The sequence below is a fragment of the Phacochoerus africanus genome, chromosome 2 (genome assembly GCF_016906955.1).
Source record: "Phacochoerus africanus isolate WHEZ1 chromosome 2, ROS_Pafr_v1, whole genome shotgun sequence".
Classification (NCBI taxonomy): Eukaryota; Metazoa; Chordata; class Mammalia; order Artiodactyla; family Suidae; genus Phacochoerus; species Phacochoerus africanus.
Window position 1 is genome coordinate 194,113,951 of NC_062545.1, and position 17,228 is coordinate 194,131,178.

General features: G+C 49.1%; 1 protein-coding gene across 3 annotated transcripts in view; it reads left to right on the forward strand.

Annotated features, from left to right (window-relative positions):
• The window catches only part of NTRK3 (neurotrophic receptor tyrosine kinase 3), a 380,311-nt gene that overhangs the window by 279,250 nt on the left and 83,833 nt on the right, over positions 1 to 17,228 (forward strand). The window contains exons 13-14 of one of the 3 annotated variants that reach the window (XM_047767505.1): positions 2,877 to 3,011; positions 4,417 to 6,519. The exons of 1 other annotated variant lie outside the window; for it this stretch is intronic. In XM_047767505.1, the coding sequence (XP_047623461.1) occupies positions 2,877 to 3,011; positions 4,417 to 4,535 (254 nt within the window). In that variant the 3' untranslated portion in view covers positions 4,536 to 6,519. Of the gene's footprint in view, positions 1 to 2,876; positions 3,012 to 4,416; positions 6,520 to 17,228 lie in introns of those variants that run through there. One more of the 3 variants, XM_047767506.1, reaches the window with a different exon arrangement.

The following is a 17,228-nucleotide window of genomic DNA, read 5'->3' on the forward strand; positions in this document are numbered from 1 at the left end:
CTATGTTCTGCATCATTGCCCTTCTATCCCAGCCCATTATGATCTCTCTTCCATCAGGTTTACTTTTCATCCTGTCTAAGCTGAATTTCTAGAAGTAATATCAAAATGAAGGGGCCAATATCCAGAAGTAATATCAAAATGAAGGGGAGTCCTTACTTGGAAGGTCCCAATACAAGCAAAGTGTTACTGTAAGAGTGTAAGTGTGGCAGGCTAAGGAGTGCAGAAAATGAGGCAGCCTGGGAAAGGGCTAGACTGGGCATCTGTTGCAAGAGGGCAGTGGCAGGGCATGGGGGAGGGTTGGCTCCCTGGCCAGGGAAGCCGTTAGTGAGGAAAGAAGACTCTAGCTCTGTAGCCGAGCCTTGCAGAAGGAGCCTTGCAGAAGGATGGAGAGCCCTGCATCCCCTAGGGAATGTCCCATCACTGCTGCTCTGATCTCCATGTCTGCCTCCTTTCCCTGTATATTGATTTCCAACAAATGGGAGCCATTCAGCAAGGTAGTTAATGATAAGCACTTTAAGGTTATGAAGAACCTGATTCAATGTCCAATATCAGACTCTGCCACAGAGTGAACTTGGGTTTTCTGTTTTTAATATATCACTGAGCCTTTGTTTTCCCACATGTCAAGTGGAGTTAGTAATATCAACTTTTAAAAGATATTGGAAACAGTGGATGAACTGTAAACAGTGCTTAGACCACTGCTAACTTAGAAAGATCTTCGGAGTTCAGGGTGAACAGGGATGTATCTGATGGTAGGACCATTACGGCCTTTGCTTGAGGCTCCCTTCTTCAGCCCCTGCCTGCCCACCACATGCTTTAAGACATTGCACGTCCTCTCACCTCTTGAGGAATGGCTGTGTGGCTGATGGGGGTGGGGTGCAGTGCAGGCCCCCGCGACACCGACATCTATCCTACGGAGCCCTCCTGTTCTCACTCTCTCTCTGGACAAGCGTCTGCATTGCTGTGCGCTTCCGGTTCCCTGTGGTTACACCACTGGCGACATCAGTGCCAGCACTCCTGTGTATTTCAACTCCTCTTAAGAGCCAAGTGCCTTTCTCACAGCCAGTGCTATGGAAGTGCTACCCGTTCCTGTGATGTAGCAACTTTAAGATGATGAACAAATACATTTGAAGAGGAGACAGGCACTAATCCCATAGAGCTCAATTTGGTAGTGGGCCTTTTATCAAGGTCATGACCTCAACCACTTTAATGGAGTTTGGTAATAAAGTTACCACACCAGGTAACAAAAGGAAGAAGCAGGGGCAGAAAGGGAGCCCTTGAGAATCCAAAGTCGGATGAAGAGCATGTAGGCAGACGATGCAAGAAGTCCTTCCGGGAAGGTGCTGGGAAGCTGGTAGCTGTAGATTCCCAAGGCCGGGCTAGGGCGAAACCCCGGAGAGGACGAGACGATGAGGCTCCATGAGACTGTCAGAAAAACAGAGAGGCTTAAATGTCTTTTGAGCTGCACAGCCATGGAGGCCAGCCCTGCTCTTGCTACAGTGAATACTGAAAAACTGGCCCTTGAAGATTGAGCCTGCTTTGGGCCCAGTGGAATTGGCTCCGGAATCTTCCATCCAATTATCTGGGTGCTTAGCACCCCCCTCGCCCTAGCCTCTTCCTTCATGCTTCCCTCCCTTCCCCACATGAGTCCAGAGTCTCTGGCTCGCATCTCAGGAAACCTATACCTAGGCAGTCCCTGAAGCCTGGGCTCTGTTCTGAATTACAGAGGGCCTATGAGTAACTCTGTGCTGGATGATTTTGGGGAAAGCTGTTGACAGATGGAGGAAAAGGTTAGACGTGGGGGGCCATGGGCCACTGGTGGGTGAGGCTTTCCTCAGAGGTGCATTTGTCCCCCTTGGGCCTCCCCTCCACCCATCTGTCCCTTTCTCAGTCAGTGTCCAAGGTGGTCCTGATCACCCCTGCTCCCCTCTTCCCAGCAGATGCCTTTTCCTTCCTGCTCTGGGTTGTTCTGAGGAAGAGGGGGAGGAAAGGAGGATTTTGGAGCCGTGCCTCTTATGCTATCAGGCTTCAGCATTTAGAATCTTGGAAAGGCTCCACCTGGGAGAGAGTTCCAGAGAAAACAAACTTCAGATCCTGGCTCATATGGGAAAAGGCTCATGTTCACGGAGGCAGCTTCAGGGACCTTGGCAGAGGCTTAGGCAGCCTTGGCCTCTGCCTTGAATAGATCCGACACAGAGCTTTCCAGGGCCCACGATGCCGCATAGCCTCCAAAAGAGATTTCACTCTCAAGTCATAAAGATTCCTCTTTCATAGGAGTTAGAGTCCTTGTGTCTCCAGGGAACCAGCAGCTTTTATTGTCCTGACAAATCTTTATGCCCTGAGGCAAGACAGATTTTCAGGGGACAAACACCCCTCTCATTCCCTCTTCATCCCCCCTTGTCAAGCTGTTTCTCCCTTGGAGAGTAACTGAGTGTCTCCTATGGAAGCAGAGGAGCCCCAAAGAGGGTCCTGAGACCTGTAAGATCATCACCCATGTCATAGGAATCATCCTTCCAACCCCAGAAATGGCATCCACTAAAGCAGTAATGGGCACAGTGATGGGCACATTTCAGGGCCCCCCTCATCCAAGAAGAGGAATAGGGGATATGCGTAGCAGGGCCAGGTTGGACAGAGTTCATGGTCATTCCCCTGTGCAGTTCTTTAATGGCACTGCATGGTGCTCAGATGATCCTATATCTAAATATTATGCCTAAAATAAAGCAGGCACCCCTACAGGTAAAGTAGTGTGAGTCTGGGAGCTGGGAGGACCTGAATTTCTGGGTCTGGCCTTGTGCACTTAAGAAAAATGCTTCCCCATGTCTTTGCACTTGGGGCTCAATACTGACCATTAACTCCCCCATGTCTGCCTCTTCTGCCAGGGGTCTTTTCAAACATAGACAATCATGGGATATTAAACTTGAAGGACAATAGAGATCATCTAGTCCCATCAACTCACTATATATATGAGGAACCTGAGGTCCAGAGTGGGGAAGTGTCTTACCCAAGGTCACATGGTGAGTTATCTCCTTTGACATCTTTGTACACAGGACAGACCCCCTCCCCTCACCAATTTTGATTCCTAAGATCTTAAGACCTCATCATATCTCCATGTGTCCCTGAGGGCTGGGGCTGGGGGGTGGCCAGGTGCCCAGTGTGGGGCTGGAATTAAAGTCCCTTAGGTTAGAGGAGTCTTCTAGGAGAGGGTCCTTCACAGGACCTGGGTGAGGGATGTGGGAGAAGTAAGAGGGGGACCATGGCCTGGAAAGAAACAGCAGTGTCACAGGTATCATAGAACTTCTATGCAGACTGTCCAGACTAATGGCCTGCCCTCCACCTCAGACCCAAGTGAGCCTTTTCCCCAGGTTAGCCCAGTGGAGCTCTCACAGAAACCAAGCCTCCCTCTGAACATGACCTCATAGGCAAGGAAGGCTTCCCTCTTACTCCACAACTCTGATCCCTCTCCCTACAGACAGAGGGTTCCCAATACTCAAGATGACTCAACTCTGTTTTGAGCCTAGTATGGCCTAAGAATGAGGAGGGGTGTGTCTCCGTGCAACCAACTCAACCTCTCCTGTAATGTCCTCAGCATCCAGCTGCCCATTATCACGTCCACACACCTGCACACGGCTTTCATGAGAAGATAGGCCTACTTCTCTCTGGCCTGCAGCACGCACTCGTAAACAGACCCACACTCATCACCGACGGGGCTTTATAGACTTTATTTTTATCTGGGGTTGATTGAAGCACCTCCTTCTGGAGATGTGATCGGGGACACTCACAGCTCTGGAGCCCAGCCATTCATTTCACTGACTTAGTGAACTAGGGAAAAGTCAGTGAGCAGGTTTCTGGTTCTGGAAGCACTGTGCCCTCACCTGCCAAACTGGTGTGGTCGGAGGTGGTCCACACTATCCCAGCTCTTAGGATTAGAAATGACCCCCTAGCGTTCCCAAGGAATTCGAGGTCTGGGGAGCATCCTCCTCCCCTCTGTCCCCCGGTGACCCTAGCGATCATGCCCTGCTGTTCCCCCACCTTCCTCGCAAGCTCAAGCTCATCATCAGGACCTCCTCCTCCTTAGATGAGGCTGCACTTCCTCTTCCAGGACAACCCAAGGCCAAGTCCCCAAGTGTTTTGCTCGCTCCCCACCCTCGGTTCAGTGGAGGCTGCAGCAAAAGTGGAGTGTTTCCAGGTTCTCCGTCCACCCGTGCTTGGTTTTAAGTTAATCCCCTCCCCATCTCCTTCCCTTTTGCTAAGCATTCATTTGGCGTTCCCAATATATCCGTGTCTCCAGTCCACCCCTCCCTTTCCAGCTCCCTTTCTGCTTCCCCTTCTAGTTTTGATCTTCTTTGGGGGTTTTGGTTTTTACTTTATTTTGCTTTTTTCTGTTTTTCTGTTTTTTGTTTTTGTTTTTGTTTTTTATAGGTTTCAGAGAAATTATGTTGAATCCAATAAGCCTTCCTGGACATTCCAAGCCTCTTAACCATGGCATCTATGTTGAGGATGTCAATGTTTATTTCAGCAAAGGACGTCATGGCTTTTAAAAACTCCTTTTAAGCCTCCCTGTTTTGATGTCACCTTGGTAGGCTGGGCCCTCTGAGAGGTTGGAAGCTCTAGGCATTCTTCTGTCTGGATCCAGGGATGCTAAGTAGAAACCACATGAGCCACCGGAGCCCCCGCACCCTTTAACCACCAAGACGGGGTGTTTCCCCCCATCCACCACTGGCAGGGTTGCCCTTTCCTTCCAATCATCACTGTGCTCCTTTTTTTCCGGCCTCCAAGGCAGCTCCTGCCATCATCTTTAGAGCCAATAAAGAGAATTAAAAACCTGTGCGCCAGGAACCATCTTTTAAACATCCTAGCCATTCTCTTGCTTTCCAAAAACAACCCAACCACCACGAGAAAGCCTGATGAAGTCCAGCTGTGCTCCGGCCTCCCTTTCCCTGCTCGGAAGTGTGGGGTCTCCCCGGCCCCCCCAGGACACCGGGCTGTCCACTTAGGGACCTCGTCGTCCTGCAGCCTCCCGTGGGGAAGAACATCTAAGCAGAGGTGGAGACGGCGCGGTGACAGGAGGGGGAGCCAGGCCCAAGTCCTGGCACCAGATTAGGTCTCAGAGGAAAGAATGGAAACCAATCCGTTTCTATAAATATATATATATATAATTATTATTATTATTATTATTTTTGGTGGAGAAAACCGTACCTTTTTTTGGACACACTTCCCCCTTGCTTCCTCTCCTGTCTGGAACTGCTCACAGTGAGTGTGACATTAGGAAGCCCCGTGGAGAGGAGGACCTCTCTAGGGCTCCTCAACCCCTAGACCCGCAGCTTCGACACGCTTTGGCTGCAGGAGGTCTTGCCTGTGGACTGGCCTTCCTACTGGGACCACAAGGGACCGAGGGAATCAGGGACCGAGGCCCTTCCTGCTGGTCCACATTCCCGGGAGTGGCTCTCTTCCCCCACTTTTACTTACTCTTGACTCTGAGAACTTTCGGAACCCAATGGAATCAGCATTTCAAGGCCAAGAGGAACTGAAGGGGAAGAGAAGTAACAGTTGGTTCCTCCAGCCCCTCTCATGGCACCTGTGGAAGTGTCTTCCTGTTCTCTGGTCAAGATCTGTGTTTACTTTGCTTGCTTTGACCTCTGCCTTACTCCATGGCCACCCCTTCCCATAGAGGGCGTGGTTTCCCCCATCTTCCACTCCATCCATGGATAGAGAGACGGGGGTGCCCCTCCCTGCCTCAGTAGGAAAGAGACAGTGTAGGCCTGAACCGCTCCCAGATTTGCTGCCATATGGCTGAGGCGCCTTGGCCCAGTCCCCCCACCCACCCGACATCCCTCTGTCACAGGGGTTCAGCACAGGCGCTCCCCTGGAGGGTGGAGCCCGGAGCAGAGGACCACTCTTAGAACAAAATGGTGGTGGTCTGATCCCACTCACAAAGTTTTGGAGCGATGATGCACGGTGATAGATGACAGATTCTCTGCCTTTGGCAACTCTACTTGGGGGCTAAAATTCCCATTTAGGATTTTACATCCTGAGTCCTGTGGGTGGTGGGATTTCCAGCTTGTTTCTGCAGGCACCTCCACAGGGTTTAAGACCACAGAGCTTTCCAAGTTCATGCCCAGTACCTGGGGTGGCCTCCTGGGCACCTGCATGTCTGGAGTATCGCCGGAGATTCGGGTTCTCTCCAGGGCCTTGAGGTGTGTGTCTGTGTAGCCTCCCAACCCTGGCTCCCCACCACCCCGTCACTTTGTCAGGCTGTTTTCCATCCTGTCCCACCAGCCCCCTAAGCCAAGGCCTCCTACCGAGTGTGGCTTTAAGGAGTAAGCTTGAGGATGATTTTTTTTTTTTTAATTATTGTAAGTCATTACCTCATTTCCAGCCTCCCAGACTCCATCCATCTCAGCATCTTTTATTCTGCCATTTTCTTCACCTTGTGCTATGACAATGGGGCGTTGTGTTTCCACAGAGACTTATAGGAGTGTTCAGTGTATAGTTTCTTAATAAACACTTTATTTTCTAATGAAATGACTGGATCAGACCTCTTATTTGGCAATTTTTCAAAGATTATTAAAGATATATAGAAATTTCAGGCTACCCCTGTTTTGTTTTTTAATTCCTCCCCCCATCTTACTATGAATCTTTTAAAGACATTGCTTAGCCAAGTCCTGTTTGCAAAGGTGTTGCATTGATTGCTTTCACTGAGACCTCACCCACCCACCCCCAGAAACAAGTTGAGTCCATACAGCAGAGTGTTTCCCCATTTTACTGAGGAGGAATTAGAGGCACAGAAAGATTGAAGCGTTCTCACTTGGGGTCACACAGCACAAGAGGCAAAAGCAAGATTCAAACTTGACTCCTCCAGATACAACTCAGGCTACTGAGACCTTTGCTTCCTAAGTGGCCAAGGGCTGTTTTGTTGTCTGAGCAGCCCAAGGCTAGGGATTCTGTCTTCAAAACTGATGTGTTGGGGAATCTGGTATAGGGGGCAGGGGGCATTGAGGGGTCCTTCACCTTTGGTGCACCAGCAAGCCAGTGTGGTTTTCCCTCGGTAGGAGTGGTTTTGTGTCTCCTTGGATCTTGGGGAAGTGACCTTACCCAGAGGAAGATGGGGCTCTGGGCTTATAGGTCAACTTGCTGATCATCAGAGACACTCCCCCCCAACACAAACACACACATGCACACAGACACATACACAGACACATATACACATAGACACATATGCACTTAGATGGGCCAAACTCCCATGGCAGGTTTTGTGTAGGCTGCCAGGAGAGGAGAGGCAAAGAATCCTGGGGTCCTGCTGAAACTGAAATGCTTCAGTGGGCTGGGCATAGCTGTCTTCCCTTGGTTCTTGAGACGTGACACAGCTAGAAGGGTTGAAATGCCTTCTGTAACTTTCAGTATCTCCCATTTAGAAGGAAGGAGTTCTGTGTGTAGGAGACTTGGAGCAAGAGAGGAGGCTTTCCAGGGCTGGGGAAGACTTCCTGGGAGGATCTGGATGCTTTCCTGGGGCTCAGGCTTTAGGGGAGCTCTCATACTTAGGAAATAAAGATGGGTGAGTAAAGTAAGATGGGTGAGCTCAGGGTGGAAGTCCAACAGGGGTTGATAAGCTGGTGGGTGTTTTTTTTTACTTAGCCTTATTCACTCAGTCTCTTATTTAAGTCTAGTTTGATTTGAGGCCCTCCCACCCTCACCTCACCCCACATGGAAGCTCCTCTTCTATAGAGTGCCCTGGGCGGGGGGTCACCCCAGTTCTGTATTCTGCTGTTCTCAGTGGTTCCAGGATCAGACTGGGGACTCCTCGGAGTTGAGACAGTTCTGGGGACCATCAATCTGCATGGATTCAAAGGAGAATTTCATTATTAACTTATTAGAGATCTTTACACTTTGTTTTCTTTGGATACATAAGAGTTTACCAATACATGGGAGAAAAGATGATGACTAGAAGGGGTCTCTGAGAGTTTGGGAAAGAAAAGCACCCATCTTGGAGTTCCTGTCATGGTGCAGTGGTTAACGAATCCGACTAGGAACCTTGAGGTTGCGGGTTCGGTCCCTGCCCTTGCTCAGTGGGTTAACGATCCGGCGTTGCCGTGAGCTGTGGTGCAGGTTGCAGACTCGGCTCGGATCCCGCTTTGCTGTGGCTCTGGTGTAGGCTGGTGGCTATGGCTCCGATTAGACCCCTAGCCTGGGAATCTCCATATGCTGCAGGAGCGGCCCAGGAAATAGCAAAAAGACAAAAAAAAAAAAAAGAAAGAAAAGAAAAAGGAAGGGCTAGCATCAGCCGCATGGACAGAGAATTCTCCCAGTTAGTAGGAGGGAAGAGGAAAAGAAAGGGGTTTAGAGATTTGGGGTGGGCAAGGAAGTGAACGAGTTCTCATTTGGTGGCTTCCATTTTGCCTATAAAGTGTAATGCAAGGCCTTGTGCTACAAGTGACAACTTGTCAGAGCATCAAGAAGGTCTGAAGCAGCGGAGGAACCCTTGGCAGGTGGCAGGAAAGCGTGATAAAATTGCCAGGAGGAATGGGGACCTGCTGAGACTGGAGAGCAATGTTTCATGTCCAAAATTCTGTTTCCCATGCTTTTCTGCTGGGCCCTGAAGTCCCCTGGCATCTATCCCAACATGAGAGGCTCCAGGACAGTCAGAACTGGCACAGGGGAAGGGTGGAGAGCCGAACTCAGTCCACTAAGGCTGCTGGCTTCGTGCAGGGTGCTCAGTGGACCAGCATGACCTGTAGCTCCCTGACCTTCTGGGGCTGGAATCTCACCCACGGGATTTGCTTTCTCAGACTTGAGCTCACAGTTTGGTCCTAGGGGATTTCATGGCAGAGATTTAAGTCATGAACCCAGTGTGCCTGCCACATGCTGTCTAGATTTTTATTCTGCAGGGAGCAATGGGGCAGGGGGGTCTGGTTCTGAACCCTGTTCTCAGAAGCTCGAAGGGTGGGGGATTCACTGTAGCCAGAAAATGCTGTAGGACAGTGGTCAGCCCAGGGGCAGAGCCTTTCAGAGACGTGTTCTGGAGAGGAACTAAATCTTTCACTAGGCTTGTGTGGCCAGATCCTGGAACTGGTTGCCAAGCTCCAAAGAATGGGCCTTCCTGGGGAGCATGAGTAAGAATCATTACGTTGAATGCAGGATGCACCTGTGCAGGGCAAGGCACATGTTACCCATGAGGAAGCCAAGGTGCAGAAAGAGTAGAACTCACCAGGCCAGGTTTTCACAGCTGTGACTGGGAGACCTGGGACTGGCATGGGGTCTCCTTGACCCCTAGGGCTTTTGGCTGCTCAGCTTCTGCTCTGGCAAAGCCGCAGTGCCCTCGGCTACCCAGATGAAACCTTTCAGGAGTCTTTGGGGCTAGATGCCATCCTGAACTTCCTTCTGGAACCACTGGAACAGGGGATTTTGAAGGGCTCTCAAGAAATAAACATCTGCCACGTACTTTTACCACCAATCTGGCACTTACTGCCCCTGGATGCCTGGGAGTGCAGTTGTTCTCAGATCTAAGATGATCACCTGGTTTTCAGTTGGCAAGATTCCTAGACAGACAGGGGTGGCATCTCTGATGCTGAGGAGGGCTTGTTGGCTGAGACATACCTGACGCTCAAGCTGGTAGGTGAGGCTGCCCAGGTACGGGCAGGTGGGAGCAGCTTTAGACAGGAAAGAGATGGAAGGGAGACCTGACTTGACCTCTCAGCCCCAGTTGAACTTCCTTCCGCCTGCCTCAGGGACCTCCTAGTGTGTGGAAGCTCAGCCCTGTGCTTCTTACACAGGGAAAGAACAGATGCCAAGCATGTTCACTGCGGAAGCTGAGAAGCTGGGTTCTGGGCTGCCCTGTCTCTTCTCATGTGGGGGTTCCTTTCTATAGCCAACCTCCCAGTGGCCACATCTTCCTCTCCACTTCCTGGACCACAGGTGTGACCTCAGCATGACTGGGCGGTGACACTTTCCTAAGCTCAGCCCAGCCCCTTGCAGGTCAAGCCTGGGCCCGAGCAGACACCCACCTGCCTCAGATACAGGAGTGAGACATCAGGGAGGGTTTCATGCTGCGGAGGCAGCGCAGGCTCTGGCAGGTCAATGCAGGGTGACTTCACTGTGAAGTTCCTGGACTGTGCCAGGCGTGGATGAGGCAGAGAGCCTTTGCTTCCTCAGTGTTTACCAGCTGCCTCTGAGCCCCAGCTGCACTCCCAGGGGGCTGCTACATGAGTCTGAAAGGGAAGTGGGGGGATGAGGGTAGCAGTGAGGGAGGGACCAGGAGGCATGTCAGTGGAGGGACACCCGGGCAGCTGGGACAGTGGGGGCTTCAGTGGAACTGGTTTGCATGGGCATTTTCCAGGAGACCTGGGCTCCCCTCTGCTGCTCTCCTCCTCTGCCCCATCCCACACCCCCATTCTACTGCTGGGAACATGGGCAAAGCTTCCCGGCTGCCAGTTCCCTTAGATATAGCTCTGGTTCTGCATTTTGGCTTTAGAAATCCTTTGCCGTGCACTTCTCACCTCTCAAGAAAACCTCAGCCTAGATCTGACAATATATCCCCAGAGATAAGATTTCTCATCTGCTTCTTCAGGTGGTTTGGAAATTCCGTCAGGATCCTGAGGCCCACTGGGATAGGATTTTAATCCAAATTCTTCCTACTCAGTGGATAAAACTCCTATAAAGTGACTCCCATTTCCCCTTAGGACTAATGGTATGCTTGCTCGAAGAAGAGATCTCTGCAGGGTAATGAGGCCCAAGACCTTGTGCCTTTCTGTGTCTTTCTATCAGGACACTTTCCCTTCCTGGGTGAAAACCCCAGGGCACTGGCCCTTCCTCCCCACCCTCCTTGACTTCCAGGTGACATTGCTTGGATGCCCAGCATGTCTGGGGGTGGGGAGGGGTGAGAACTGGGGAAGGTGAGAGGCTACTAGGGCTAGCCTGTGACCACAGCGTGCTTGGCTCCCAGAAGCGAGGGGAACAGGAAGGTGGGAGAGTCTCTGAGCAGCACAGGTCCTCCAGGGACACACAGAGTACTGATGGCTTCAATTATATGTCAAAGTCGAGGCAAGACCAGGTCCGTGTGGGTCCACTTTGGGAAGGAATTTGGAACTGTTTGGGTAAGGAAGGAAGGCAGGATTACCAGATTCCCAACGAACAGCCAGAACTATTAGGGAAATCCTGACTGAAGGCTTTGGTGAGCCTCTGAAGCCTAGAAAGCAGGAGATGCATGAGCTTCTTTCTCAGAAAGGAGGCAGCCTCAGGACCACAGTGTCTTCCCATGATCCTCTGCAAACAGGATCCACTCAAGGCTTCCACTGTCGATGAACCTGACTTTGATTTGCCTGAGAGTGGAGAGAGGTGCATGTGGCATAAGGCAGGAAGAACGGAGCTTGGCTTTTCTGAGAGGCAAAGATCAATTCCCTCTCCACCCCTTATCTAAGGGCGATAACAAGTGCCATCTCAGAGTTCGGAGGATGGATAGAACAGCCCACTCAGCTATGGAGAGGGTTTGAAGACCAGGGGTGAGGCTGCTCAAAGGTGTGAGTTCCAAAGTCGTGTCCCTGATGTGTGGTTTCATCCAAGTTTAAGGAACAGAGCACCATGTCATCTCAGAAAATCCAGCCAAGCCTGACAAGGGTAAGTAATGGCAGAGGCCTTGGTGACTCACAGTGACACCCAGCTTGTCAATGGAGGTCTCTGCTGTTACCATGGCAGAAAAATGAAGCTTGGGTCTGTCTTTGGGGACCTCATTGGAGCAACTGCCCTATTTCCCTTAAAAAGATACACTCCCTGTGTCCATTCTGCAGTGAGAAGAGCAAGGACCTAACTCTGGTAAAATGACTTCACTGCCATCAAATAGGACCCAGTGACACTTTAATAGAACTCTGAAAGGCCACTTTCTTATTCTGAAACTCACAATAACTTTGGTCTGTTTTGGTCTTCATGATATTGTTTTAAAATTGCCGTGCAATGCTTTTTCCGTTTCAAGGCTTGCAAAAGCCTTTGGCCGAAGGTCATGTGGGCCTGACTCCCAAATGGACTTCTCAAGGGAAGAGAAGACATGGGGCTGGGGACCAGGCCTCAGAGCTCATAAAGGAATGATGTTGGTCTACAGTCTTTCCCCTGGTTGTTAGCAGATGTACAGGCCTAGGACAACCCCACTGGTCACAGCCAGGTTGTGAGCAGGGTGTCAGGAGCCCTAAAGTTTGTGTCCCATGGGCAGCCAAAGGAGGTGCCTCTCCCAGGGCCTCCTACATGCATCTCTGGAAGAAGGAAGGTTCCAGAATGCAGGCTGGATGCCAAGTCCAGCCTATGTATTATGTATATGCCGATGTGTCAGCTTTTTCTTGCTATTAATTCTGGGAGAAAACTCACATGACAGAGAATCTGAAAGGAGATCCCAAAGCAATTTTTGTTGTGAGCATTAGGTCTCTGAAAACTCACCCTGGCTGAAGGGGCACAGCCAGGATCTCAGACTCTTTCTGGTGGCTCCTGTCTGAGGGCCTCAGCTCTGGACAAAAGCCTTTTGCTTCTGAGGGAGCCAGGTGCAGAGCTGGCCAGGGAGAACTTGAGTCAGGTGGGAGTAGAGGAGCCACCACAAATATAGAATAAATTCTGAGAATATCCTTCCTGGGAGAATTTAAACGTGGAGTCCATGTTTGGATGACTTATGGAATCATTCAATCTTTATGGCTGTCAATTTAATGTTTCTTGGTATCATAACAGGCAATTGCTGCATGGTGTCTCTGATACCAAATGGCCAACCTGGTCATTAAAAAGACTGAATGACACCACTGTGTATTTCCAAGGTGGTATCTTTGGCCTTCTTGGTGATTTTAGTGGGTCAACCGCTTGACCAATTATTGTTCTACATGGATTGATCAGTTTTCTGGCAGGAAGCTGCAGCAAGAGGGTTCTCTCTTAATTTGAATGCCCAACTTGTTACTAGATCAATGAGATTGTGAGGATCAAGTACCCCTCATCATTGGCTGTGCCAGTGCTTCCCTTTAGTCTCATGAGACACTAAGAGCCCATCAAATAACTGGAGAACGTTGTATGGTATAGCCAACCTCTCATAGACTCACCGTGCATATTAGGGTACTAAAGTCTCCAAGAAGTTCTGCTTTAAATAAACCTTTTTATCCTACAACTGTACCAATCTAATTGAACATGAAACACCTTTCCTTTAATACCCATTAATGGACTCATACCCACTTCAGGTAACATTGAGTCACAGTGTAGTCAGAAGCTTTTTAAAGAAGAAGAAAGCAGGATGTGTTGATCAACCACTGACCTCTTTAATCAGGATGAGCAACAACACCCCAACACCTTTGCCCAGCTTTAGACCAGATTCCCTCACTTCTGCCCTTGGAGGCAGAAATGATTCTGGGAGCTATTGGGTAGGTACCCTTGTGAAGCACAGGAAACCTTTGTCGTGATAACTCTGAAGAAAATGGTAAGTCTTTTCACATAAGAGCTTAAGACTTCAGCCCTAAACCTGGTCACCCCACCAGGTTGGTGGAGGTGACACCATGATAGGTAGCACACAGCAATGAAGAGCTGACAATCAGTCTTGGCAGTACCGCTAGTGAAATGACTCTGGTAAGTTACCTTTCCTTGTTCTCTACTTGTCTCTGAATTTGCTGTTTCTACCCAGACACATGTCCCAAATGGTATGTCCCCATGAGTCACTATTGTTACTCCTGGTGGGGGGGCATCTCTGGTTCTTGGGTCCATCCCTCTCTGTTGAGGAGCATGGTGTGTCACATGGGAAGAGTGACCTCTGTCCCCTCCTGGAGTGTGGAGAAGCGGGTAAGAGGGAGGATGGCTGCCTTTCTGGGTGAGGGCTGGTGGTTTCTCTGGATGAGGAAGGAGGCAGATGCTTGGAGGTTAATAGACCCTCTCTGTCACAGTTGGACAGGGCCAAGCGGGAGTTCTTGGCAAGATTTTCCAACTTTGATCTTGAGAAGGCAGCTCTGCCTAACAAACAGTCTGAAATGTCAAAGAATAAATGTTAAAGCTTGAGGGGTCATTCTCCTGGGAGTTGCCTGGGCTGGCTGGGGGTGGGGGAGAGGAGGGAGAGAGGGACACAGCAGAATCCTTCACATAAAGATTCTGACTTGGTTTTGTGATATTTAAGAAAAAAAGAAAAACTCTGAATTATTTATAGCAGAGAAGATGGAAGTAGGCTGCAGAGAAGTGGCCGGGCTGAAGATGGTAGTTCACGTTCCATTTCTTAGCTGCCCCAGCATTCAGCTGGTACAACTTTTCTATTGGTGACCTGCTATTGACATGTCCTTGAGTTATCTGTTGCTGTGATTTCTGCTATTGTTAATTTAATAAAGAAAACCCACGGCCTTTGCCTATGGAGTTGGTGGAGGCAATTTCTAGAAATGATTTTTGCAGAAAGCAAGAGTTGTCTCTCTTAAAGGATCTCCAGCAATCCCTTTACCATCTCTTTCCACCCTCGTCAGCTTCCAAGGTTATACTTCTTCAAAGGAGGATTCAGGGGACTCCTGTGCCAGGATGGGTAGGAAGGACCTTTGTTTTGCCCTGGCCACCACTGGCCATGTTGATCCAGGAAGGCGGATGTCATGTGTCAGTTGTTCTACTTGAAAACTGGAGCTACTTGTCATATGCCTCTTCTGGGTATGCTGGGCATGTGACTGATGCCATGTGTTCAGAATGCCTTGGCACTTGGGTGGGGGTGGGCTGCAGGAAAATAGCATCTGGGAGGCAGGGAGGAAGTAAGGAAATTTAAAAAGGGAAACTCATAAGTGATGGAAGAACTGGTGTTAAAGCCAGAGGGAATGGGGCCATTCATCTGTTTATTTTGGTCAGGGATGTTGTTTAGATATCAACAAAAATGCTTCTGGTCGATAATACAGCCTGATTCTATAGTGTGGGTAATGGAAAACCACTGATAATCTCAATATGGCAGTTAAATTTACAATGACATGTTTCAGAGGGTATCCCTTCCTCCTCCACAAATAATGCAAACTTGGTTGCAGTCACTCTCCCTCTAATTGTCTTTGCATGCCCTTGGCGGTCTTGGGATGCCAACAAATGGAGCCAATCTCCAGATAGGTTGGGAGTGTGTGAGATTAGGCTAGTCCAAGTGCAAGTCAGATCAACTTCCATTCAAACAATATTGTATTGGGGTGTATTTCTTTTATTGAAAATATTAATACCTCTGCTTTTTTTCTAGACTTGTTTTTTTCCACTTTGAAGAACCTAGAGAACATTTTTCCATTAAAATGTCACAGTGACACTCAAGTTATAAAATTCAGAAAATGTACTTATTTTTACATTCAGTAACTTAGTCTACCTCTCAGAAAGGTCTTCCAGATATGTTTTTCTCCACTTCCTACTTTGAATGATGCTAAAGTATGAGTAGCATTACTGTTCTAGGACAGTGGTTCTTAGACTTCCTGGTCTTGGGACCCCTTTACACACTTAAAAGAGGACCTCAAAGAATTTTTGTTTATGTGGGTCATATCCATCTACAGTTATTGCAATTAATATTAAAACTGAGAAACATTGGAAAACACAAGCACACAAGCATTTTATTTAGCCTTCAGAGCAATGATGCCGTCATATGCCAGGAAATTACTGGAAAATGAGAATGAGAGTGAAGATAGGCATAGACCATCTTGGAGTTCCCTTTGTGGCTTAGAAGTAACAAGCCTGACTAGTATCCAGGAGGATGTGGGTTCAGTCCCTGGCCTTGCTCAGTGGGATAAGGATACAGCTTTGCCGTGAGCTGTGATGTGGGTCACCAACTCTACTTAGATCCTGCATTGCTATGGATGGGGTGTACGCTGGCGGCTGCATCCTCTATTTGTCCCTTAGTCTGGGGACTTCAAAATGCTGCAGGTATGGCCCTAAGTATGTGTGTGTGTGTGTATATATATATATATATATATATATCATACTATGAGCAGACATTGGTTCATTGATCATCCTTCAAATAGTTTCTGGTCATCTGCTCTACACCTTGAACTCTCCCACGAAATGCAGTTTTATTTCCTGACCTCAAGAGTTTCATAGTCTATTGCACTGGTTCTCACCGGGGGCGGGGTGGGGAGGCTATGATTTGTCCTCTAGAGACTTAGGTTGTCACAACTAAGGGTAGATGTGACAGCCCCCACCACAAAGAATTATCTAGCCCCAAAAGTCAGTAGTACCAAGTTCAAGAAATTCAGTCTAGTGGGGATAAAAATTGGTATCCCTTAATCTTGGGCAAGAGGGTTTTCATACTTTTTGGGGCGGGGGGGCCTCTCTCAGCTGCCAGAGGTCCAAGAACCATGGGAAGTGACCACCCAGAGCCTCCACTCAACGCCCATCCTAGCTAAAGCTGTTGTTGCCTAAATCAGAATCCTTACCAGAACAGCCCTTAGCCCACATGCGGGGGTCTCCATTGGACTTTTCTTCTAAGGATGGGCTGCACTGTAGGTACGTGCACTGCTAAGCCTAAGAACCGGCCAACGGGCTGCGGTTTGGGGGTCAGACTTGGGTGTGAGTATGGGGCGGTGCAGGCTGGGTGTGCCTGGGACTCTTGCTGTGTGATGGAAAAGGGGAGCAGGCTGGGAGCCAGCTCTCTGGCAGGACAGGTCCCAACTTGCAACTCCAAGGAGCCCAAGATGTTTAAATTTGCACCTGGTTCTGCAGGTCATTCTGAGGATATATTTAACCGAGTAGGAAGAAAGGATGCACCATGTTTAACAGTGCGTTAGCTTGATTTATGACTTCCAAAGTTTTGGCCATGTGAGATGTGGCCTTCTAATTATTCTCTTGTCACAGGCCCTGCAAATGTAAGGGACAGGGCTGGCGCAGACAAGTGAGTAATTATGAAGCAATATGATGATGAAATTGTGCATGAGGTAAGCATAGAGGAAGGACACTTAGGTCTTAGATGTAGTTCTGGAAAATACTGAATCATGACATCTGTTGGCAGCTGTATACACAGAAATGGCAGTTCAGGGAACCCACAATCAGGATGATCCCTTCAGACTTTCATCATTCCATCATTTAGAGAGATGTCTGCCTCTTTCAGTCTTGGGAAGCCTGATCCCATTGCCACATAGATAAATACCATGGTCTTTTGGCAACCTCTGGCTGTTGGAGGCAGGCATTCTTCCTGCTGGACCATCTCCACGCTGGGCAAGTGCTCATAGAGTGTCATGCCCTTGTCAGGTTGCCATGGAGACTGATCTCGAGGTCTCGAAAACCAATTGGTATTTATTGGGGATCTTCAGTTT